At 27.5% G+C, this 26,463-nt stretch overlaps 1 protein-coding gene across 1 annotated transcript in view; it reads right to left on the bottom strand.

The window, feature by feature from the left end:
• LOC136079705 (sodium/potassium-transporting ATPase subunit beta-1-interacting protein 4-like) overlaps positions 1–26,463 on the bottom strand; it is a 62,156-nt gene that overhangs the window by 23,573 nt on the left and 12,120 nt on the right. Inside the window, exons 3-5 of the mRNA XM_065795907.1 lie at positions 15,106–15,243; positions 14,947–15,027; positions 10,606–10,719 (exon numbers count right to left, since the gene is read on the bottom strand). Coding sequence (XP_065651979.1) covers positions 10,606–10,719; positions 14,947–15,027; positions 15,106–15,243 — 333 coding nt within the window. The remainder of the gene's footprint in view (positions 1–10,605; positions 10,720–14,946; positions 15,028–15,105; positions 15,244–26,463) is intronic.

The following is a 26,463-nucleotide window of genomic DNA, read 5'->3' on the forward strand; positions in this document are numbered from 1 at the left end:
ATGGCAACAACGTTTATCTGATGGGATAAACTTGGTGGTGAGCTTCTTCGAAACACCAGTAATAATAAACACAATTCTGAGGAGAAGTTTATTACCACCACTACATAAATTATGATCACACAAAGCAATAATGTTTTTTCTTTGTCTTATACCTCTTATCTTTTTATATTTATTCATTTTAAATATTGATACATCTATGCATATGTATATTTGGTTTAAAGTAAGTTAAATTTTTATTATTTAATGAAGACTTATGTAAAAACTTTTTCTTCTTAAAATAAATCTGTGTTTATTCTGAACATCTATTTGTTTTTCTTTATTTTTCTTGCTTATACTCCTATATAAGATGTTTTTTCAATAGAAATGTTTCATATTTCTCTGTGGACTTTCATTGCTCAGTCTAGTTCAAGCACAACAGATTACCTGCATCAAATATAACAAATATTTTGGTGTGCAGTTTAAAATGAATGAACCATCAAAAATCTTATTTTATTTTTTAACGGTCTCTAAAATTTGCATAAAAACAAACTAGATTTTTTTTTCAGTTTAGATTACTTGTTTTCAATTAAGTTTATTGTTGAATTTACAAAAAAGTTAAATAACTTTATGTAAGGGTCTATCCTATATAAACTATTTATATAGTTTGACAACTAAATTTACAGTTTGTGGTAAAAACGGCTTTTTGTGGTAAAAACGGCTTGAAATAACTCTTAATCTTTAAAAGTGACAAAACTAAGTATACTTTATGTAAAAACCATGCAATTCAATTGAGAAAAATATCTAAATTTTATCATTTTTTAAAAAACTACATAAACGAAACTTAATAAACAGAATGTTTTTATTTTTATTTTTTTACTGTTTACATACATAGGCGGAAAAATAGGTAGAACATTCAAGGAGTGATCTTTGGCTACATTGACTAAAAATAGGTAGCACATAAGAGTGCTGCATTGACTGAGAAATAGGTAGAATATGCAAGGAGTTATGCTACATTGACTGAGGGTTTTGGTTTAGGCAGGCAATCTATTAATTAATTTTTTTTTTTAAGCTTTAAAACTTTTTCCAGTCTTCTAAATTATTCTTTTTTAAAAACACATAAAGTTTACATTTTATGGTAAAAATTAAAGAAGACCAAGCAAGAGTATATATATATATATATATATATATATATATATATATATATATATATATATATATATATATATATATATATATATATATATGAAAATATATCAGGAAGCCTGATGAACAACTGATGGTGAAACAATTTGTAGAAGAAAAAAAAATTAGATAAGCAGGCAGGGATGCGGAGTCCCAAAAAGGACTCCGGATTTGAAAGTCACAAAAAGGTTACTTTAGTATTTTATCCAGGAACTCTAAAAATATAAATAGTTTTTGGTATCCAGGAACTCTAAAAATATAAATAAGTTTATGGACTACCTATAGGAAAAAAATTAAGACTTTTAGGTTAGAAGAACAATTATTTTTTGAGCCCGGAGTCCTTAGGTATAATGGCGGCAAGGACTCCGGGACTCCAGGACTCTGGGCTTAAAAATAATAAGTTTCAAGTCATTAAATCTGATGAATTTTTTTATTATAGCAGATAATAAGTCAACAAACATGTTTAGAGCTTCTGGACACTACAGACTTGGAAAAGGTAGAGATATAAAGCCGGAGTCCTTTTGGGACTCCGCATCCCTGTAAGCAGGCTAGGCCAGGAAGGCATGCGATTTCAAGTTTTTATATGAACACGCGAATAATATTTTGTTTTGACAAATTAACCATGGTTTATAACAAATACGTTGAAAAAATTGGTTTTTAACTATGTTGAAAATAAATAACTTCAAAACGTTTATCTATACTAATGTTTTTAGATTAGCAAAACGCTTTTAAATAACGGGTGATGCGGAAGTTATTGGACAAATCCTAATTTCATTATTTGAGCATAATAATTAGTTTTTGTGGTTTTATGCGTAGGCATAAACGTTCTATAAAATATAAACTTTATTATTTGAAACACAATTATTTAAAATGAGGTTAAATGCAGCTGAACGAGAATCTTTTCAAAAGCGACTAAATATGTTTTTTGTAAATAAACCTAATATATATATAAAAAAATCGTAAATCATTTTCAAAAGGAAGGATTTGCTCGAAGTACAATATATGATAACCTAAAAAGACTTGAAACTGTTCAATCGTTTTCTGATAGAAAGCACCGACATCCTGGACTAGAGAAAAGAAAGCCGAATTAACGAGACTTATCAACAATCCAAAAGGGGTCAGTCAGAGAAAAATAGGTATTAAATTCGGTGTAAATCAATCGACAATTGGTTGTCAGTTAAAAAAAATGAATATTAAATATAGAAAACGTGAAAAGACTCCAAAATACACTATAGAACAACAAATAAAGGCAAAGAAAAGAAGCAGGAAACTAGTTAACCAACTCTATAACACAAAATCGCTTCTAGTCATCGATGACGAAAAATACTTTTGTTTTGCAGGGGACAACATGCCTGGAAATTCTGGATACTACACAAACAGCAAAAAGACATGCCCAGAAAGTGTTCGTTTTATAGGAAAAGAGAAATTTCCAAAAAAATTATTAATGTGGATAGCCATATCTGACCGTGGTATGTCCGAGCCATTGTTTCGCACTTCCAAGACTGTAGCGATCAATTCATCAATCTATATTAATGAACGTTTAGAAAAACGACATCTTCCATTTATTTACAAGTATCATGGAGACTTTAACTATTTATTTTGGCCAGATTTAGCAAGTTCTCATTATTCTAAAGATTCTTTAAATTGGATGAACCAATATGTCTATTAGGTTGATAAAGAATCCAATCCCCCAAATGTGCCTCAAGCACGATTAATTGAAAATTTTTTGGGACATTTGGCACAGAAGGTTTACAAGGGAGATTGGCAAGCTTCAACAGAGCAAGTTTTGATTGATCGCATTAAACTAAAACTACAAGAAATTGATTTAAACTTTTTACAGTCGCATATGAAGGGCGTCAGAGCAAAATTGAGATCAATTGCAGATGGTGGTGTTTTTTCATATAAAAAATAATATATTTTTATTAAAAGATAAATGTTTTATTTAAAAAAAAAATAATAGTAGTTTGTTTTTTTATTTATAAATAAGTTATTGACGTTTTTATTTGTCCAATAACTTACGCATCACCCGTTAAAGTAGTTAATGACTTTAATTAAAGTATTATTGAAAGTTGTATAAATTTTTATTGATAATATTTAATTATATAAGTTTTTTTTATAAGTAAAATAAAAAAAGTAAAAATTATAAAAAAAATTTAAATTTTATAACGGCTTTAAACAGCAATGGTCTCTTTAATAAACTTTATATAGAAATCAACAAAGTTAATTAACTCAAAAATTAGAAAAATTTGGTTGAGGGAAAAAAAAAAGACAAACTTTTTTGAAAGCCATTTGAATAAAGTAACTTTGACGATGATTTTTTTTAAAGATATTAATGAATAATATTTAAATTTTTTTATATTTATACAAGTATGTAATTTTTATTATAAATGTCTTTAAATGAATAAAAAATGAATAAACTTTTTAAATAAACGATTTAATTATTTTTTCTTTTGTTTACATTACTGTGAAGAACTTATTGCGTTTTATTGCAATTTTTTAAATGTCTATCTTTTATCAATTTTTTCAAGAATCTTTAAATGTGCACATTCATTAAACAATCGTTAGAAGTAGTTGTTAATTAATTTAAAAAAGATTTCAGATAATATTATATTATAAAAATATTTACTTATTATTTAATAATTTAGGTAATGTTATTGTTATAGTTTATTATTTATTTTAGCTAAGTTTTGGTTTTATTTTTTTTATTTTAGTTATGGTTAAGTTAATATTATTTTATTTTTCATTATTTTTTTTATAAAGATTTATTTGCACTTTTTGTGATAAGTTTTCTTTTAAATTTCTTCACAGTTAAGTTAAGATAATTTTTTCAGTGTATTTTTAAAATGTATACAAATTTTGAAAACATATTAACAGCTGCGGTCAAGTTTTCAAAATCAAATATTAATTGCGTGGTCATATTATCATGTGAAATCACACGCCTTCCTGGCCAAGCCTGGATAAGTGTTTTTACTAATATATATGTGTGTGTATGTGTGTGTACAAAGGTTTGAATTTGCTCAGTTGCAAAAATAGCACTAGTGAGGATGAAATCAGAAAACATTGCTATTAAATGCTATTCTTATGATGGTGCTTTATGACAAGACAAATACCTCTTCTAAGAGTTAAAAAATTGTTGAATTATTTTTATGTGCGTAGATAGTAGATTATATTATAACTTTAGTTACAAAATAATGTACACTTAACCACTAAGTAAACAACTGTTAAGAGCCATTTTCTTAGAAAACCAAGTAAAAGTACTGTTGGCTCAAAAATGATATCCTTTAATTTTTTATATAGTAATGATAATTGAGTTAAAATAAGACCTGCACAATTTTTTTCTAAATTTTTGTAGTTACTGAGTTATCGTCAGTCAAACTTTTGACCTTTTATTACTAGGAAAGTCATTACTAGGGTTTAATTTTTTTTAACTTAATTCAAGGACATTGAAACAATTGTATCCTATGATTCTTTTTATATTAAGGAAGAATATGTAAAACTTTCAAAACAAAACAAAAAAAAAAACCCAAAAAACTGAGGAAAACCCTTTCTTAGTCTAAAAATCATGAGCTGAAGCAACACATTTTCAAATTTGGGGCCTACTTTAAATACATTTATCTTAAAACATAAAAAGTTCCCGCAGTGTACCTTATCATTTTTGGAATGGATATCTCATTGTTATTTTAATGGCTTGAAAAAATAAAACCTAAAAATAACTCCCCTTACTCCTGAATTACTCAATATATTTGTATTTATCTTAATATGTCATTGTTTGAGTCAGTGGCATAGATAAGCTTTTTTATGCTTTAGAAATGACACTTTCAAGCATTATACAAACTCTAAACTTTAGTATGTTCGTGCTTGTGTCAAATAAGAATGCTTTGCAAAAAATAGTGGTAAATAGGTTAGTTTAGTTTATGTCGCCGTTTAAAAATGTCTACAATGTGCGAAAATATAGAAAAATTATATAAATGGGGGAACAAAAAGAAGATATAAGTTGGCCTTATCAATGAGTCCTATTAAATACCCTTTTTGGAGCTTAGGAACAAAAATACCACTAAAAAATCACCCCAGCTACCCCAGATGTGAGGGTAATTAGTTAAAAAAATATTTATTACTTATACAAGATTTTTATTTATCAACAAGTTTTCATTTCATTTAATAATCTTTTAGTGTTCGAAAGTTATAACTAGGTAACATTTCCGCCCATCGCAAAATGAGGGGTTTACATGGATTCAAATTTTACATAGTCATAACTTTTGAATACTAAATGGTTATTAAATGAAATTTAAAACCTGTTGATGAATTTAAATTTAGTATAAGTTAGTAAAAAAAATATTTTAATAATTTATTGTCCTCACATTTGGAGTATTGGGTAGGGGCGATCTTTTTGGAGTATTTTGGTTCCCAGGCTCCAATAACCGCATAAGCATGATTATATTTAAATTTTGGAGTTTGTACAATGCTTGAAAATGTCATTTTTGAAGCATTCAAAAATTCTGTCTATCCCATTGATTTGAGTCATAAGTCAGTTTACATATCCTTATATGTTGTTTATTTTAATGCATTGTTGCTTGAAATTCATTTTGTGCTTTTTCAAACTCTTATTTCTACAAGCTTATAGTCTCTGAACTGTTTTAAAGGAAATGATGGTAGAATTTTGTAAATAATTTCACTGTCTTTATAAAATTAGGAAACCCTGACTACTTAAAATGATTCTTAACTCCAGAACTATACTTTGTATAGCTCACTATGTAACTATCACTAACAACCTTATAACAGAAATGATTTTTATTAAGATAATTTAAAAAAACATTTGAAAAATTGAATTCTCATTTGACAAAAGTAAACTTTATTTAAATTTTAGTAACAAAAGCAAAATGTTTGAAAGATGTTTGTTTTTAAACTGAATGAAAATGAAGTACCTCATTTATACTGCCAGGATAGTTGAACTTTTTTGGCAATGGTAATTCAACAAAAATCCAGGTTCTTTATTAAAGCCTTTAAAAAAATTTGGATTTTTTCTGTAAACAATCACACATTAAATGTTTTTTATAATCAATAATGTCTCATCTAGCTATTTCAGTATTTTAAAATTTATCTGTGTCAGTCAGTCAAATGTATCCATGTCAGTCAGTCAAATGTATTCATATTAGCTGATCTGATGTTAATCTTTTTACCATATCATTAGGAAATCTGTTGCAATTGTTTGTAGGTAAAATCACTCAAAGCAAATATTGGACAGTGGGAGAATTAAGATGGGTTACACTGCAGTTGAACTAGAAGCTAGTTTTGTTTTATCCTTTGCTGCATTCAAACATATACTTTCTATTCTTGAACTTCAAAGCAATTCTTGCAACATAGAGAAACCATTTTTATCTGCAGCAGTAATATCATAGAATCCTGTAAAAATTTCCATTAAGATGTCTTAATTGCTTGAAGTATATGCCACCAACTGCTAAACGATAATAGAAAGTAATTCTCGTATCTGCAAACTATACTATAAAATGCAATTGAACATTACACCATTTAAAAAACTGTACAAGATATATTCTCTATACACCATTTGAATCAAATTTAATATTTGTGACTCATTATGCAACATCTTGGAGAAAATCTATTGTTAAATATGAAATCAAGGATATAATCTGCTTTTTTCTGATCTAGTCTATTTCAGGTAACTTTTTATGACAAGAATAGTTACACTTAAGTAAGTGTTTTTCATTGTTTTTACTCAGTCTATCTTGTATTTGGAGAATTTAAAAACTTTCACAATCATGTTCAACCAAACACAGAACAATGTATTTACCTGTAGAAAATCAAAAATTTGTAAAAATAAATTTTTTTAAGTGTGCGTAGTAAGTTTATTGTAAATAAATAAAATATTATAATAAAACTTCATCAATTTGTAACCAATTAAAGTTTTGTAAAAGCTAGTTGTTGTTCTTTCTCCTTTATGCTTTTATTTTAAAAACATATTAAGTTTTAAAAGCATTTTAAAACACTAATTTTATAGAAAAAAGAAATGAGTAAATTATCAAAAGTGTGGTCTTATGCAGACCAAATCAATAAGAACAGTGTGAAGTGCAAGCAATGTGAGGCGATTTTGACAGCAAAAGGTGGCAACACAAGCACTATCCGACACCATCTTACTGGAACACATCATATAGATATTAATGGCATTGGCAGTTAGGGCACACCAAACATTTTGTCTTTCTAGAAAGAGAACTAGTTTTGGATCAGAAAATAGCAGACTTCATTGCTCTTGATGCACACCCAATAAGTTTAGTTAAAGGTGATGGATTCCTTAGCTTGTTGAAATATACAGATCCAGACTATGTTGTTAAAACTCGTTTGACTACCACAAAACTGATAAAAAAAAGGTACAAGACGGTCAAGTCACTGAAACTGAAATTAGGTAAGGCACAGTTTGTAGCTTTTACAACGGACATGTGGACTAGTAATCAAAACATTGCATATATGTGTGTATCTGCGCATTGGGTTAACACGGAATGGAAGCTAGAATTTGCAATCTTGCAGACATGAAATATGTTAGCAATGCAGGAATTGCATAACAAACTAGCAGCACTGAGATCTACGGATGATGAAAAAATATTGGAAGTTTTCATAGACTTTCTACTCAATGGAAATCCACATTGGACATGTTAGAGCGATTAGTGAAGCTATGTTGGGTGATAGGAGCTGTGCTGTCTCACCAAAATTTTACAACAAAAAGAAATGCATCAACTCTACAAATAACAGATGAAAACTAATTGCTTGCGCAAGCCATTATACCCAATCTGAAACCATTAAAGCAGATAACAACTATGTCATCTGGTCAGAAATATCCTTCGTTGTCATTAGTTTATCCACTGTTGTCTATTGTTCTAAAAAACGTTCGAGCAACAAAACCAGACAAATGCACTGGTGCCAATAATTGCAGAAATGTCATTGTTACTGAAATAACAAAGCGATGTTATCCAGAAGAATTCAGTATACTACCAAGAGCATCTATATTAGATCCACGTTATAAGCTTTTAAAATTTTTTGAAGACCCTATTTGAAATGAAACATACTCCGCCATTAGAGCTGAAATGGAAGCTATTGTTATGTCAGTATTGGAAGAAAATATAGAAGTAGAAGCAGAAGAACCAATGCCAAAGTAAGTGCGGGATCATTTAGAGCTGGACTTACCGAAGGAGAATGTTTTTGATGAATTAGCATTGCTGTGCACAGCCAACAAAGGGTTTGGACATATGGATAAATTGACGTCTTACCTTTCGAAAATGCCATTGATTGTCAATCAAAATATCTTAGAGTTTTGGTGAGATAACACCAAACATTACCCTAGCTTTCTATTTTGGCTTGCAAGTACTTGTGCATACCTGTGACTTCGGTGCTAGCAGAATGAGTTTTTTCAACTGCTGGATATGTGATCAATCAACAACGTGCATCATTGGCACCCAAAACAGTAGACATTTTAGTTTTTTTTTAACCGTAATTGGGAGTTGTGTAACCTGGACACTTAATGTAAAATAAAGTTTTGATTTAAGTGAAATTTTAAACGAATGACATCATTGATTGAGACGTTTTATTTGTTTTTTATTTTTTATAAGTACAACTTTTATGAAAAATATTGTTTTTTAACAATATTTTTTATAAAAGTTTAATTTTTTTAACAATAGTTTTTATAAATATTGTTTTTTGGGTTTGCCTTGTTTTATAAAAAAATGTTTGCACTACATTAAGCATTTTTGGTTTAAAAATTTTATTAGCAGAACTTGTTTTTAACTGTTAATAAGGATAACTTTTAATAAGGATATTTATAGCACTATTATTTTAGTGCTATAAATATAAGCTTTTAAAACATTTACTTTTTAATCATGTTATTTTTATTTGGTATTATCCATGAAAAGTAACTGCAAACAGGAAAACCCAAGCATAACAAGTTTAAGATATTTGGAAACTTTTCTGTAATGGCATCATTTATTAACTACAATAGCGCATTAATCAGAACAGTATTAAAAAAATATATATATCAAAGACCCGGAACATACTTTAAAGAAAAAAAAAATATCTCTATAAATAATTTGTTTTGAAAAATTTAATTAACATGAAACTTATTTTTTAAGGATTATTTAAGATATAAACACAACTTGTCTTGGCACTTGGGGATCACTTTAAACAAAATAATGCTTATTCTGAATTTTTTTTTTTAATCTATACAATTGTAGAAGTGTAAATATTTTTAACTTGATCTTTGTTGAACATAGTCAATGTCAACTAGCTGACTCAATGTCAACTAGCTGACATTTGAGTCAGCTAGTTGACATTGGTATGACAAAATTTTGTATGAACAAAAATGATGACAATTCAGTGTCAGAACCCAAGCTCAATCTGATGTTGTCTTTAAGACAGGTACTCTGTTCTGAACAAATCCGAAGTAATTTAGAAAAGTGCTCAATTAACTAAACTGAATTAATGTAAATAAAGAAATATTGCCTAAAATTAATTATATATGTTCAATAAAATCAGGTTAAAAGTGTTTACATATCTACTAACTTATAAATTAGAAAAAATAATCAGATTTTGCATCATTTTGATGTAACTTTATTTTATAAATGTGATATTACCCTTTTTTTGAATTAAAAGAATGGTATTAATGAGTAATAGAAAATCTATTCATTCAAACCTTTCCCAATTCTCAATTTGGGTGATTCTTGAAGGACAATTAAAACATTTTTTGATAATTTGATCACTCGATCAAGTATTTTTGTAAGCAAAACTCTCTCAATTTTTTAAACCATTAAATTTACAAGGGAATACTCCAAAAACAATAAGTTACCCTGCGGTTCTTATGTTGTGTGATAAATATATTTAAAGTAGGCCTGAAATTCAAAAATGTGTGATTTCAGCTTATGATTTTTAGGTTTGAATTTTACTTTTAAATTATGATTTTATAACAAAAGTTTGAATAACCATCACTTAAAAACTACAAATATTAAAAAAAAAATATTTACAGACTTCATTTTTACTCTATCATCATTACTATGTAAAAAATTGAGCGTGATTGAAGGATATCACTTATGAGTGTTCTATGGTTTTCTTAGAAAATGACTCTTAACTTTTAAATTCCAAACATGCTTTTCAAATTTTTAATCAACATAATCCTTATTTTAAAAAATTTTGGGATAAGAATTCTGGGATAAGACATCACATTGAATTTGAATTGTTATTAGAATTAAATTTTCTATTTATAGCAACACCGTATACTTGATAAAACATTTCATATAGGATATAAAACATAAAAAGGTCTTAAGTTACCCAAAAATCTTGCCAGGTCAAGTAAATACCCCCCCCCCCAAAAAAAAAGGGTCTTTACTTGATTCGGCAAGATTAATGTCCCTGAAGGTTTGCATACAAATTCAGGAAAAAAATTATTCTCACCTCAAATTTAATAACGCAGGAATCAACCTCAATGCTTTTTGTAGAGTTACAGCCAAAACCATTGATAGCAAACCAACTTTTGCTTTTTTTTTTAAAACTTAACCATTTATCTTCCTAAACAACATAACAAAGTAAATAGAAGTAAGAATAACAAAATAAAATATTTAGCATTTTAACAAACACAATTAAAATCTTAAATCTGTATAATCTGGTAAATTTTGACTTTTTATTTATTTATTTATACTTATTCTTATTAGCAATTAAGCAACATCAATTTTACAAACTATACAAAATTTATATGAAATTATTAAATTATTTATTTTCATCTAAACTTTTTTTTAATCAGTTTTTTACTTTCTCTTAAATAGTAACATTACTAATGCAGTTTTACTTTCATTGTATATCTTGGCTCCTGCTATATTGAAATCTTTATTTACCATTAAAAAAATTGACAAATTTAATTGTTTTTAAATTTTAAGTGTTGCAGCTTTGCTTTATGTAAATAGAATGGCCAAGGCTGGATGACATATATCTGATAGTGAAGATTTGATAAAATTGTTGCACAAAGTTTTCTTATATTTTCTAGTGTTAATTTCTAGTTCTTTTAAAAGAAAAACTGAATGAATTTTGATGGTTTGTAAAAAATGTGGAATGTCTAAAGTATAATGCACTGGCATATTGTAACTGACTCAGTTTTATAGTCCTTTATAAGGAAATTTTAATGGTTCCCTTGGTCCAAGGGAACTTTTAAACGGGATGCCACATATATCTTCACTATCAATGTTAGCGCACATGCGTTGTACAAATCTAGCACAAATGTATCGATCGAATATAATTCTACAGTTGTCTACAATACTGGTAACACCTCCTGCAAATATTTGTGTAAAAACTCTGCAACTATTTCCATTGAGTTGTTGAGGTGCATTAAAAACAATTTTGCTCCATACTCTAAGTTTATTAGTAACATCATATATCTCACAAACATTTCAAGCTTCGAAGTATCATCCCCATTAAGAGAATCCGTAAATCCAACTGTTTTATCAAAAGAATTAAACATTTAAGAATGTCAAGTGGTTATTGTTAACATGGAGGGGTAGAGAATTCTGTGGTACTTAGATGGACGTTTTCTATAAAACCAACCATCAAGGTTTTTTTTGTGCCATTGTTGAGTCAAAAAAGAAGATAGGACATAAAATATGTTGCACTTTTTAGCCTTGAATAAGTCCATTAGCAGATTGAGGTAAGCATAGATTACAGCATCTCTTAACCACTCATCTGAAATTAGTGTTGCTAAATCTTTACTGTTAATTGTGCAACTACGAATAACAAATTTTTCTTGGGGCAGAACAACAACTTGTGATTCAAATTCGTGTATTCTGTTATAGTAATTTTTTACATATGTGATGCGATTACATTTAATTCTCCATGATTCATTAAAAATCTTTTTTTTTAAATTGCTTTCATAGTCAGTCTTGGCATCAGAAGAGTATTGACATCTCTGATTTGTGGTTGCTTTCTTCCTAGCAATTGTTTGCAAAACACGCTTGTTTTGACATATCTGCGTTAAGTTTATCCTCAAGAATAGCCTGAGCTCTAACGTTGCTAAACATTTATATTTAGCATTTCATGACGTATCAAGTATGGCTTAGCATGAATGGTAGGTTCCATTTGGTCTCTGTTGTACTCTAAACAAATTTCCTACTTTTATTGGTTTCAGTAATCCAGATGATACAATTAAAATGATTTTTTAAGTTTTATGTAAAACCCATACACCTACATATCGGCTTCAGTAATTATCTCATCACTTCCTGGATAATACAATAAAATCCGAACAATTTTATAACATTAACACTCTAAATAATTTTTTTACTATTTACCTGGTTTTACATAATATGTAAAAAAAAGTTGTTGCTAAAAAAATTTTAAAAACCAAAAATTTACAGATTTTTAAATATTATTTAAAATTCTGTAAACTTTTGACCAATAAAAAGGTAAACAAATGCATATCTTTTGCTAAACCAAAAATTTTTAGTAAAATAAAAGCCGGTTTAAAGGTGGGCCAGGCCAAGTTTTAGGTTTTAGGGTCGGGCCAGGTTTTAGGCATAACCTATAAAAACATTGTTTTAAAACAGCTGTGTTTGCCTCAGAAGCTAGAGATCTGTGGTTCAATGCTACCTCAAGTTTTATAACATCAGTAAGGAAGGAGGTTATAACTTCCCCTCAAATGCCCTTCCAGGTGCTTTGTGATAAGACTGTAAGGACTTCTTGGGGCACCTAAAATAAAAAAAATAAAAAATGTAGCTGCAAACAAAGCCCAAGTTGAAACACTTTAAAAATTAAAATGATTTTCCAAATGATTTTGAGGTAATTTTGAGACCATTTGTTACAGAGGAGGGGGTTTATTCAATTTTGTGACAAAACTTTTTATTTTTACCAACTTTCAAATCTATAAAATCTTTTCTATAGATTGAAAAAGTGCCTCTGCTTAAAACATAAATTATCAGTTGATGGACACTCGAATGTGGCTATTTCCAAACTAATATAAATTGAAATTGACTTTTTAAATTGACTTAAATTTTAGTAGTAATTAGTTTAGATTAATATAGATGTCCGATTTGTTGCACAACTTTAGGGGGGCAGGGGGTTATAATTTAATTGTCAACATTTCAGAATTGTTTACATTTAAGCATAAACATATTTAATATTTAAGAACACTTTTTTGATTAATAAAATATCAACTTGTCTTTAGTAAAACACTTGACAAATGACAAACTTGTTTCTATTACAACGGAAGATTTTTTCTGCATTGCAAAGTACTTTCCATTAATAATTTCTTTGCTTGAGAGTACTTACAAAACTTACTCATATTTTAAAATCTATTTTCTGCGCTGGTAAGAAGAATCTTATGACTTATAGTTCTATTAGGTTGAACAGCATGAACCATGAATTGAACAGCAAAAAAATGAAAGAAAGTTCCCTAATTTTATGCAAATACATTAATAAATTTAAACAAAATTGCGTTAATTTTCTTTTCCCTGTGTTTCAGCTCTCCTACTTAAAAAATATTATACGTAACAAATAAGAATGATAGCTCAAAAGTGTCAGCTAATGAATCAAATAGTGCTTTAGATCAGATATTCAATACTTTAAACGTTCCTTAGTAATTAATAGTGGAAGAAATTTTCAAGGATTGTTGTTAACTCACTTTTGTCTTTTGCCCACATTCATTAAAGGAGAATCCAATTCTTTAAGTAATTATGAGTCACATTTGATAATTGATTATATTGATACAGCAAAAGAAAATTATATTCATTTGCTGACTTAACTGCAATATACATCACATGAACTTCAGCCAACTTGATGTTGGCATTTACGGACCATTTGAACGTTTTTCCAATTGGGATGTATATTCTTGGCTTGTAAACAATCCAGGAAAAATACTTTCTACTTTTGAACTTTTGGGATACAAGCTTGGTTAAGAGCATCATTGCTAACTAACATTTTGAGTGGGTTTTTTTAACTAGCTTGTATACACAAGAAAACAAATGGCTTTTGTCTAAAATGCATTTATTGTTTGCTAATATTGTTAAGGTTATAGATTGTCCGAAAACCAATCAACCTTTACTAATTGACCAACAATATTTTAAAAAAATATGGTTACTAAGGTGCTCCCAGAAGTCCCTAGAAATTACTCAACTACCTAGTTCCTTACTCAAAAAGTAAGGAACTAGGAATTTTATGGCTCCTTCCTTACTAATATTGCCTTCTTTCTTACAATTGGGCTAGAGCCAGCATCAAACCTCAGATTATAAGGTAACTTTAACTACGCTATTGTTTTAAGTTATTTAGCTATAATTGTGTTTAATATTTTAAGTTAAACACAACGTAAGAAAACCTCATAAATATTTATCTTTCATAGCAAAAACAATACTTATAAGAAAAGCATAAATAAACCTAGTTAATCTATTTGTCTCTCATTCTTTTATATTTAGTTTGATATTGAAGATAACCAAATTGATATTCTATGTAAACTTAAACAAGTTAAAAAATAAATGCAAACTTAAAAAACTATGTATATACCTTTTCTTTTTTGCATTTTTTAAAAAGTAGAATAAAAAATAAAATTCTGTTAATTACAGTGTTTATTCTGCAGCAATACATTTCTATAAAAAAACATGGTTTTATAGGCTGATTTGTCTTATTGTCCTTCGCTCCATTGAATAATTATAATGTATAGCTTTTATTTTAATTAATTTTAACTTAATGTTTTATTTATCTTTTTTGTTTCCTTTTGATAAAAAAATAAATCATCTTAAATGTTGTAAATAAAAATGAACTTACATGGGAGAGTGAACCAACTCTTAAATACGTAAACACTACAACAACGTTTAAAACTATCCATAAAAAAGACCATATGATAAACTAAAATAAAATTTGCTAGTATTTAGTAAGTAATTTAAGTTTGTAATACTAATAAAAATAGGATTTAAAAAAACTTACAAATTTTATAAATTTTGCGTTGAGTTTGTAAACTCCAAATACAACAACGACATTTGCAAGTAATGTAAGACATGTTGTTAAAATTAAAACATAAATTTTTCCCAAAGAATCAAATATCAGCCTTTCAAGTAGCAATGCCTGGTAAAAAGAAAAATGTTTGGTTTAAAAGCGTTAATAAAGTGTTTATTAAGTAAAGTTTAAAAGCTTTATATAAATAAGATTCTAATGTGGTATAAGTCCATAAGCCATATAACTCTAAATATTGTTATATCAAACTATTTATTTTAGTATCTTAAAACTCTTTTTAGACTTAATATTGCTTCTAATTTGGTTTAAGAGTCATTCAACTTTATGATTTTTCACTTTAAAATAAAGTTCTAAAGCAAATTAAGTTTTTTATATTTTTGACTAAAAAAACATTTTCAATTTTTTCTAATTTTCTATTTTATCTCTAATTTTCTATTTTATCTAAAAAATCGGAAGTATTTATTAAACCGTGCCATTAGAATAATTATCTATTTCCCAGTAGTAAAGTTAAGAAAATTTTAAGAAAAATTTGTTATATTCTCTTTTTTTTAAATTAAAAAACAAAATTCTAGTGCTTCCAAGGTTAGATTAAAAGATTAAAAAATCAAATTTGTTAAATTGATTGCTTTGAAAACTACTATTCTAACATCATGAAACATTATATCAGTCATTATGGTACATTGCCCATATTGTACAGGGTTAGTGTATAATTGTACAGACCTCGTGTCAAATTGCATTTAAAAGCTCAAGCTGTTGTTAAAATCCCTTCCAAAAACTATTGTTCTCTACATTAGCAAAACATGTCTCCTTTGTTGGTATTAAGAGTATTTTTTCTAAAAATGCTCGAAAGAGTATTATTTCAAAGAATATTAGAACCAAAAAAACTATTTCTAATAGCACAGCTAAAAATATTATGGATTTTTCAAATTTTTGATTTACTTTCATGAATAAGTAATAAGAACATATTTAATATCACTTTCAAATAGTCCTTTGATTTTTTTCCAGTATAGCATAGAGCAATATCCTGTTGAAAAATCCATTCTCTATCACCAAACCACTCCCTAGCTTGAAGAGCTAATCAACTTTCTAGCACTTTAATGCACTTGTTTTGGTTCATTGTCCCCTCAAATATGGCTTCCCAAACCATAATCTTTGTTGGAATTTTCACACTCATCTTTATGCAGCCAGGTTTAAACTCATCACTGACTTTCTTTGAACTGCCATGACTGTGTCATCTAAGGTTGCAATTTTGTGGACTCATAAGAAAAAACCACCTAAAAGAAAAGTGACTCATTAAACAAAAATGGAATATTTGGCACTTGTGATATTCTCATATTTTAAATTATATTGTGCATAATTTTATATTTCAGTCAAAATCATGCCAGAAAATGTTCATAAATTGCAAATAAAAGAGTGTCTGTATCCTTACCTTGTTCCAATCACCTGTCCAGGTTTCATGCTCCTTGGCCAACTCATTTTGCTCTACCTTCATTTGATTTATCAAGCTGGGTTTCTAGATTGATATGCTTCTAGTCCAATATCTAAAAGGTGATTGCTCACAATCACAGCTTAAAAGTATACTTTCATTAACTAATTTCATCACAATTTTGGTCAGGTCTTGGTGTAGTGGACCACTATTGACCACACTTCCCAACTCCTGAAGAGTTTACTCTAACGCCTGAATAACATTTAGCTTTCTTGGTAGTTTCTTTCTGCTTCAGTTCACTGTTTTCAAGCAAAACCATTATATAGCCTGTCTTACATGGACTAAAGTTATTTCTTTTACCCATGTTAAATTCGTCAAAAAAAAGAATTTTTTCAACAAAATTAAAAATGATAAATTCTGAAAATTTCCAGCAAAATTTGTTTTTCTTTGTATAAAAATGAAAGTAGAACAGATTGGATACCATTCTAACACACTGACTTGAAAACTGATTGAAAGGTGCAAACCCAGTTACAAATGTCTTACCATCTGATGTTGCCTTTTTTAAAAAACCATTTAAAATTGAAGGACGATCCTAATATAATTAATCCAAAAAATGAAATATGCATTTTATATAATGATAATTCAAAAAACAATTAGAAAGACAATTTTATCTGTCTATAATTGGAATTTTTTAATAAAATTGTAAAAATACATAACAATTGTAGCTGTATTGTAGATAAACTAATGTGCTTCTTTTCTCTGATACTTTGTTATATAACAAAAATATGCTAAACCTTCAACACATTGGTAAATCATCAACACATTGGTTATAATGAAGAATGAATGTTTGTTTATTTAAAGTAGGCATTGAACTGAGGAGTCTAAGTTGATTGTCAACAATCCTACTTTTATTTAATTATTTCATAAAATCGTCTAAGTTTGGTTGCCATCTACTATAGGTCATTTAAGAATAAATAACAAATAAGTATGCATTTTTAATTTCAAAAATTTATTTTTTCTTAAGTCATATTTATTGCCACTTAGCGTATATAATTTAAAAAAAAAAAATGTTTATTTTAAAATTGCTGAAATATTTTGTTTGCAAAACAATTATGCATACTATTGAATCTATTATAAACAAAGTATTGAATAAAATGATCAAATTTAACGCTGGTATTATTAAAAGTTGTACATAAATTTAAGAATATAAATTATTAACTATATTAAAAAATAATAATAATAACTTTCGAATATTAAGAGCAACTTTCTGTAAGATTCAGAAAAAATACAAATTTTTAATAGTGACCTCCTCTAAAATTTTTATTTAAAAGTAGTTAAACTCTGAAATGAAAAATTTTTTTTTTATTGTTTCTCAAGATATTTCATTTTCAAAGACTAAAAAAATATAGAAATATTTACTAAATGTAGTCAAAAAACATGAAAATAAAATAAAGTACTTTGGATATTTCACTTAATTATTGTTTGTTGACTAGTTAAGAACTAGTCAACAAACAATAATCTAGGCGAAATTAAAAATAAGTCTAAAATAAGTAGGTATAGTAAACATTTCAGCCGGTCAAATTACCATGATCTACTGGTCTTCTGCAAGTTTGCTTTTGCTTTTTTATTTATTTTATTTTTTTTAACTGTACCAGAGTAAAAATTTTTCAAAAAACAAGGGCTTGCACCTTACATCACTAAATTCGCTGAAATTTGGCACAAATGTTTAAAGATTTAAGTTAGGAAAGGCTGTGAATTTTATTCAAAAATTTTTTATCCCTACTACAACAACTTAAAGTTTACAGCAAGTTTACAATAATAAAAGCAACAATTTTGTTAAATTTTGACTGAAAAATGAGAGGGAATAGTGCCAGAAATGAGTCCATTTACTATTACCCTTATAAAGTTCTTGTAGTAATTTTGCGAGGCTAAAATGTGGTATCAAAGAAGGTTAAAACCTGTTTAATCTAAAAATTATAGATTTGTATTTCTCAAAACAACAAAATATAGTTTAATTTTAGGTAAGATCTACAAAACACACTAACTAAATTTAACTGATGGAAAAATATTTTGGTTTTAATTTTTTTAACGATTAGACATCTATTATATATATATATATATATATATATATATATATATATATATATATATATATATATATATATATATATATATATATATATATATATATATATATATATAAATACATATATATATATATATATATATATATATATATATATATATATATATATATATATATATATATATATATATATATATATATATATATATATATATATATATATATATATATATATATATATATATATATATATATATATATATATATATATATATATATATATATATATATATATATATATATATATATATATATATTAGATATCTTCTTTACGAACCAATTTTGTTTTGACCTTATGTTTTGCTGAGGAGTGGTTGATGTTTTGAAAAAAAAACAGGTTAGCAAATTCATTTTGATATTGAACTAAATACAATTATATTTGTTATTAATCTAATTTTGAGTTGGCCAATTTAAAAAACAGTATGTGTGTCATCTGATTAAAATTTTTCCAATGTTGTCACAAAATATTGTTCAATATTAGTAAATTTTTAAATTTGTTACTTGTTATTTTCAGTACATAATAGTTATGTCATTAAATTAAACAATATTATGTAATCTTTTTTTTATTGATTGTTTTATCGCGATAAAATAGTGATTATCTCATCAATAAAATAAGTAATAAAATAACTTAATAGAATTCAATAAATGTTACCTTGTTAAGTTATACCGTAAACACGGGTTTAATAATAGACGTGACTAAGATAATTTTGCCTGTTAGTTACAAAAGTATCAACCTTAAAATTTAATTGCAAAACAATCAACCAATTCTATTTTTTTTCTGTTATAAAATTATATTCTGCGTATATTTTTGAAATTATAATGATTGTTAAGTAATTCTAACTCGTGCAAATGTGTTGGAATTAACCTGTCTCAAACAACAAAAATAACAACTTTTACATGTCTCCGAGAAATGTCAAAACTCTAATGATTTTTATTTTTTGGGGTGAGTTGTTTTATAAAAATCCATATTTAGATGTTCAAGTGGTATAATCCCAGTTAAAATAACACGGGAAAATATCACTCATTTTTGCAGCATCCCTGGTAAGCAGAAAATAGTATGGCTCAAAATGAGGTTTTTCAATAAACGCTCACCAGATATTATATTGATATAATGAAATGTAAGGGCGCGCTGCCACATCAACTGATTTAGGTAAAACATGCAAGTGGATGCTGCTACATTGACAGAAGGTTTCGATTAAGGCAAGTATAAATTAGTCAATGTAACAGCACTCTTACATTTCTCACAAAAGCAGTATGATATCTAGTCTGTGTTTTTTTAAAAACTCTAAACCTCATTTTAAACCTACTAACTTCTGCTTACCAGCATCCCTAACAGGAACTGGGGTTTTCAACCGGTTTTAACCGGTAACCGAAAACCGCGGTTTTTGGTCAAAACCGATATAAATAAAAACCGTCAGTTTTCAAAAACGTTTAGGCGGTTTTTTTGTATAATGTCTTTTGAATATTTAATAATAGAAAAGTATAAAAAATCAAATATTTGAGTAATGAAATTTTTATTTTATTATTTAAATAGTATTTTGCTGGAAAGCGTAAAATGTTTTTTCATTCTCAGAATTGTTCAAGCATTCCAAAAAAAATGTTTGCATAATGAATAAAACACGCAAATACATTCAATATTTGAATATAAAGTATTCGAATACTCAAATAAAATGGCCAATTCTTTATATTTAGGAGTTTTTATTCCTTAAAAAAATACGGATATTTTTAGTGTTTATTTTGCATTAACGTATAGGTATGTAATAAAAATAATTCACAATATTTTTTCTGATATTTTTTATTGACTTTTATTTTTTATTACTTATTTCTTATGATGAAAATATATCTTCCAGATAAATTATGTCATCAGTATGGAAATTTGCTACCCGGCATAAAATTCCAAATTCAAGAGATGTTGAAGACATCTGTTATAGATACGGTTCTGTTGTAACATGCTCCGGTTAATAGATACGGTTCTGTTGTAACAATTACTTAGCGAAATCATATTTTGCGTCATGGAATTACAATCAATAGCCCTTCGACTGGAGAATCAAACAGCAGCTCAAATTCACCACCGGAAAAAAAAAATTAAAACCATGGACAGTTATTTATAAAAAACGAAACTTAAAGAAGTTGTAGCTGATCTAGCTACAGACGGAGTTTCGATTAATACGATAACAAACAACAAATTTATTCGCTCATCGATTCAACAAAGAGGAAATCATCTTCCTAAAAGTCTAACAACTGTGATAAATTTAATCCATCAAGATTTTTCTAATAAAAAGGAAGTGATTAAACAAGAAATTATTGAAAAAATTAAAATGGGATATAAATTCAGCAATACACTTCTTTTAGGCACAGAAAGTACATTGGTGTCAATCTGCATGAAAGCGAATGTAAGAAAATCTATAAAACTGGCCTCATTAGGATTTATGGTTCCTATCCAGCTAAAACTTTTATACAAAATATTAAGAATCATTTGAATTCATTTGGTGGCTGTCTGAATAGGTTTTACTCAAGATGGTGCAGCAATCAACAAGAAGCTCGTGCAGTTAACGGGCATTGTTGATCAGTTTTGCTTTAATCATGCAATTCATTTTGGTGTATGCAACACGTTATACAAGAAAAATAAAGACATAAGCGTACCAGTTCCCAAGGAAACGGACAGTGATTCAGAAGAGGATGAACACGGAATTTACTATGATAATTTTAGTTTTGAATCAGTAAACAATGAGATGTTAACTACTCTGAATATTTAATGAATGCACAAAAAGTAGTGAAATTCATAAAAATGACATCAGTTCGTAATCAAATTTTTCAGAAGAAAATTACTGAGGAACTTGATAAAGAAATCAAACTGCATCTCGATGTTCGTCATCGTTGGAATTCACTTTTTTCAATGACTGCGCCTTTGTTTAAAACTAAGAAATGCTTATTCCAGACATTTACAAAATTAAATGCTCTTGATGTAATCAACAAGCTAGATTTTGAGTCATCAGCTTCATTACATGCAGCTTAAGAGCCAGCAAAACTAGCAGTGGAATTCCTTAGCAGAGAAGATGCAACGTTATCGACAGCAGATACTGTTCTTGAATTCATGCTTACAAAACTATATGCTATGAATACAGAAATTGTATCTTTATTGCATTTAAGTTTAAAAAAGCGCATCGATGAAAGAATTAACGAAAATGTTATGCAGTTGTTAAAGTGCCTAATAGATCCTTCAGTTGTTTCAATTAAAATATACTTTAAATTTTGCTGTAAAACTTGCGTTTAGGTTTTTTGGATTTACTTCTAATGATGAGGAACCACTACAAGCTAAAGTACCATGTACAACATCGGATTGTTTACCTCTTAAGGATGAATTAAATGCACTTCTCAATAAGCATCACACACTTGCCTAAATCTACCGATCAATTCAAATGGCTTAAGCAAGAGTTTTTGTTGTACCCAAATACGGGCAAAAGAACAGAAAACCTTGAAATATTTACAATGCGATACTTTCTATAATGCTCACCTCTACAGATGTCGAACGCGTTTTTTCGAGCTGCACTAGTTTCCGCACAAAAATCAGATCACGATTATCTAATGAATCGCTAAAACCTTTAGTTTTCTTAAAGATTTTTCACAATAAAAATAAGTCATTGTAAGTTTTATTTCGAAACATAAACATAATGTTAGAACACTTTGTTTAAATTACTTTTTTTAATAAATAATGCAAGATAAAATTATATAGTTTATTAACAAAAAAAACCGAAAACCACGGTTAACCGCGGTTTTTTTTTAAATTAAAACCGAAACCGCGGTTTTTTATAAATGGGGTTTTTTGGAAACCCTAAACAGGAACAAAGGTTGTTATCGTAGATAACAATAGATAATTTTGCTCAAGGTCGGACTAGCACTGAGGGGCCCAGGGGAAAATATTGATAGGACCCTTATGGTATCAAAAAAGTTAGCAAAAATTAGTTAAATCCTTAATCACATATTATTTTTTTAAAAAGGTATAGTATATTTCTAATAATGTGCATGCAAATTTCCATATCTTTGACCAAGCACTCCATCCATCAATTTATTCGGCACGTTTAAAAAATAAATCCATGTGCAAGGTCTCTGTACGTTAATGTCATGCTAAAATGGATTTATGGTTATGGTAACAAAACCGATTTGTATTTTATTGTTTAAAGAACATAGCCATTAACACAAAATTAAAATCAAAAAATTTGATTTTAGTTTTGTAATATAAAGTTATCTATTTTATTTTATTGTAATACATGTTTTTTTCAAAATTGTATTTATTTATTATAAAATTATATTTATATATTTTAAAATTATACTTATATATTTTAAAATTATATTTATATATTTTAAAGTTATATTTATATATTTTAAAATTATATTTATATATTTTAAAATTATATTTATATATTTTGAAATTATATTTATATATTTTAAAAGTATGTTTATATATTTTAAAATTATGTTTATATATTTTTAAAATTATATTTATATATTTTAAAATTATGTTTATATATTTTAAAATTATGTTTATATGTTTTAAAATTATATTTATATATTATGATTATTTTATTGAAAAATGAGAAAATTTTTAGATAAACCCATTTCACCGTATTTAAAGCTGAACTCTTACAATTATATTTCACTATATATTTTTTATAAATACAAAAAAGTGAAATTTGTTTACGAAGAAATAATTATATTTTGAATATTAAAATCTCCAGCCCTTGGATTATTCAAAGGGAAAAGTACTTAGGATGATCCAAAGTAAGACTTTAACTTTTTAATAAAACGCAGACTTTTGAAGTCATTATTTTTCTATACTAATTAAATATATAGAAAAACTTTTCCAATCTGCGTTTTATTGAGTATTTAAAATCTTATTTTGAATCATCCTAAAGAACGTTGACCCTGAAAATAATATCCGCTATACATGTTTAACCCCAAACGCCACACATCTGCTGCCGGAAACCCTTAATATTGCTGTTTTCAGATTGTTGAAAGTCAAGTGGATGAAGATTTAATAAACACGGTGAAGAGAGTCAAGAATCAAGGGTTAATTCCAAAATACCATTTCCTAACACTCTTGACAAAGTTGCAGAATACTCTGAAAGCAGAGAACTAAACAGCTGGGTTCGAAGTTAGGCATATATCCATTGAATCGAGAAAAAGTATTAAATCGACCTCCGGATGTTAACAAAGATCATGGCGGTGAAAATGTAAAAGAAGTATTCAATGGAGGTGTAATAGATATTCTTATGAAGAAATGTAACAATGAAGCAGCAAGAAAAACCAAGAGAAAAAGAGGTAGAAAAATCACACAAGGCAAATTAATCACAGTAGATGACATTAATGATAGACAAATATAAAAACAGAAAAAATCAAAGAACTAACAAATAGAAGGCAAAAAATAAAAACAATTTTAAAGGATGTTGAATCTTTATTGTCTGATTCAGAAAACATTGAAGTCAGTTGCAATGGTTCTCCCAGTGAAATTAATGGCAAGACAGATGTTGATTTAAGTCTGATCAAGAAGAACATGAAGTAAACAATTTTCTAGCAACATGGAGTTGGCATGTCGTGGTCTACCCAGGAAATACCAATAAAAGTGCGACCTTTAATTACATTGGACAGATTATTGAGGTTTTTTCTAGACCCAAAATACTTAATACGAGGTTCCTAAAGAAAGTTAAAGAATCCAAAAATCTGTTTAAATATCCAACTGCAGAAGACATTGTTTTTGCCGTACCTTTTTCAAACATATTGCAACATCTTCAACCACCGAAGACAAATAATAGATATCAGCTACAGTTTGCTAAGTGTATCAGTTATGCTATCAGCAGATAGAACAGTATCATCTAGTATTTAAAACATTGGTTTTTATATTATATGCATATTTACTATAATATATTATATTGCTACATTTAGCATACTAAAATTAATTTTTTTTAGTCCATTTTGTGGATATATTCAATAACCAAACTTGTTTTCTAAACTGATAATTTTACCTGCAATATTTTATAAATTTGCTTGTATATTGTATTCTAATTTTGTAAAACTTCAAGAAAAAAAAGTGTAAATAACACTTGTTAATATGGTTAAATTAATAATTAAATTAATAAGCTATAAGTAGTTAATAGATTATTAAAGTCACCCCAAAGAAGGAGATTGATAAGAATTTTGCACTTCAAAAAATAGTAAGACCAAAATAGAAAAAAAAAATTAATGAAATTCTATAAAGGAAAGGTATAATGTTATATCGGCAAAAATAAATAAATAAAAAATTTATAACAAAGAGTTTTTTTTGCAAAAATGCTCAAAAACCTATCATAGTCAACCCGTTTTACTGTATAAATAACCTTAATTATATTTAGTCACAATTTCCTTTCAAATTAATTTTTTGTAGATAATTAGTAGAGAATTAAAAAAAGTTAGTAGATAATTAGGCATTTAAAATATGTCTATTAAAACTAATAGCTATTTGTTCAAACCATAAGTTCTTTATAAATATATCTTTATTTTAATTTTAAACATATTGTTTGTTTTCAAGTGTACTTGGCTCATTAAGAATATTATATTTAAGATTGTATTTAAGTGTTTAGATTATAATTCTTCATTATGGTTTTATATGGATAACGATATCAACTGCCCCATCGTAAATGATTATGGAGATTGTTATAAACAATCATATACCCAAGTAAGAAATCTGATTGAAGACGCTGACAGGAATGATCTTAAATTACTTGTAAAACGAACAAATTTAAAAGAAGAACAAATTAATAGTATATAACCACACCATCATGATATGTTGATAGTGAGATATGAGAGTAATCAGAAAAGTTGCTGTAATCAATTTCTGACTCACAAAAAAGTGAATAGACGTAAAAGTTTATATAATTACATTTTAATGGGTTATTCTTAATAAGTTGTTTATAATTAATAGAAGTATAATTAGAGTTATAATATTTGAGTAATATAACAACATTTTCTTTTCAACATCCCTACGTGTGATTACAATGCATACTGTGTTAGAAGCCGTAGATTTAAGTCTTATACCTAGAAAAAAGATGTGTCCAGCCTGTCGAAGTAAAGTTATGAAATATTTATCAAAAAAAATGAGTGAAAATAAAACTGATAAAGATTTTGATACTGTTAGTGAAACATCCATTCAAAATAAAAGAGGGTGTAAATATACACTTTATAGCTGCTGGAGTATCTTCTATTAGAGTCAAAGGATTACATAAGTCAAGTAAAATTGGAGAAAGTAAACAAAAACTGACAGCATCAACAACCTCCATTTAAAAAAAGTAGCTACTTACTTCAATATATCAGAAGTAAGTTTTGAAGAACAGTCAATTTTCAGTAATGAGTATATGGAAAAAGCAAACTTGTTTAATAATATGATGGTATCGTTAACTAATATAATTGCAGAGTCTACAGCAACATGTAAAAAAATACAACTGACAACGCTTGCTCCAACTGACTGGTCAGTAAAAAAGGTTTCTTAAACATTGCATGTAACAAACTATAAAGCTCGAACTGCAAGTAAGTTAGCAATAGAAAAAGGTATTTTAGCCATGCCTAATCCCAGATTAGGAAAAGCTTGTTCTGATGTAACAGTTCAACTGGTCAAGTCTTTTTATAAAGATGATGAATATAGCCGTATAATACCTGGTAAAAAGCACTGCGTAAGCAGAAAAAATGTTCACGTGCAAAAATGTTTGTTCTTATATAATTTAAAGGAATT

Source organism: Hydra vulgaris, chromosome 04 (genome assembly GCF_038396675.1).
Source record: "Hydra vulgaris chromosome 04, alternate assembly HydraT2T_AEP".
NCBI lineage: Eukaryota > Metazoa > Cnidaria > Hydrozoa > Anthoathecata > Hydridae > Hydra > Hydra vulgaris.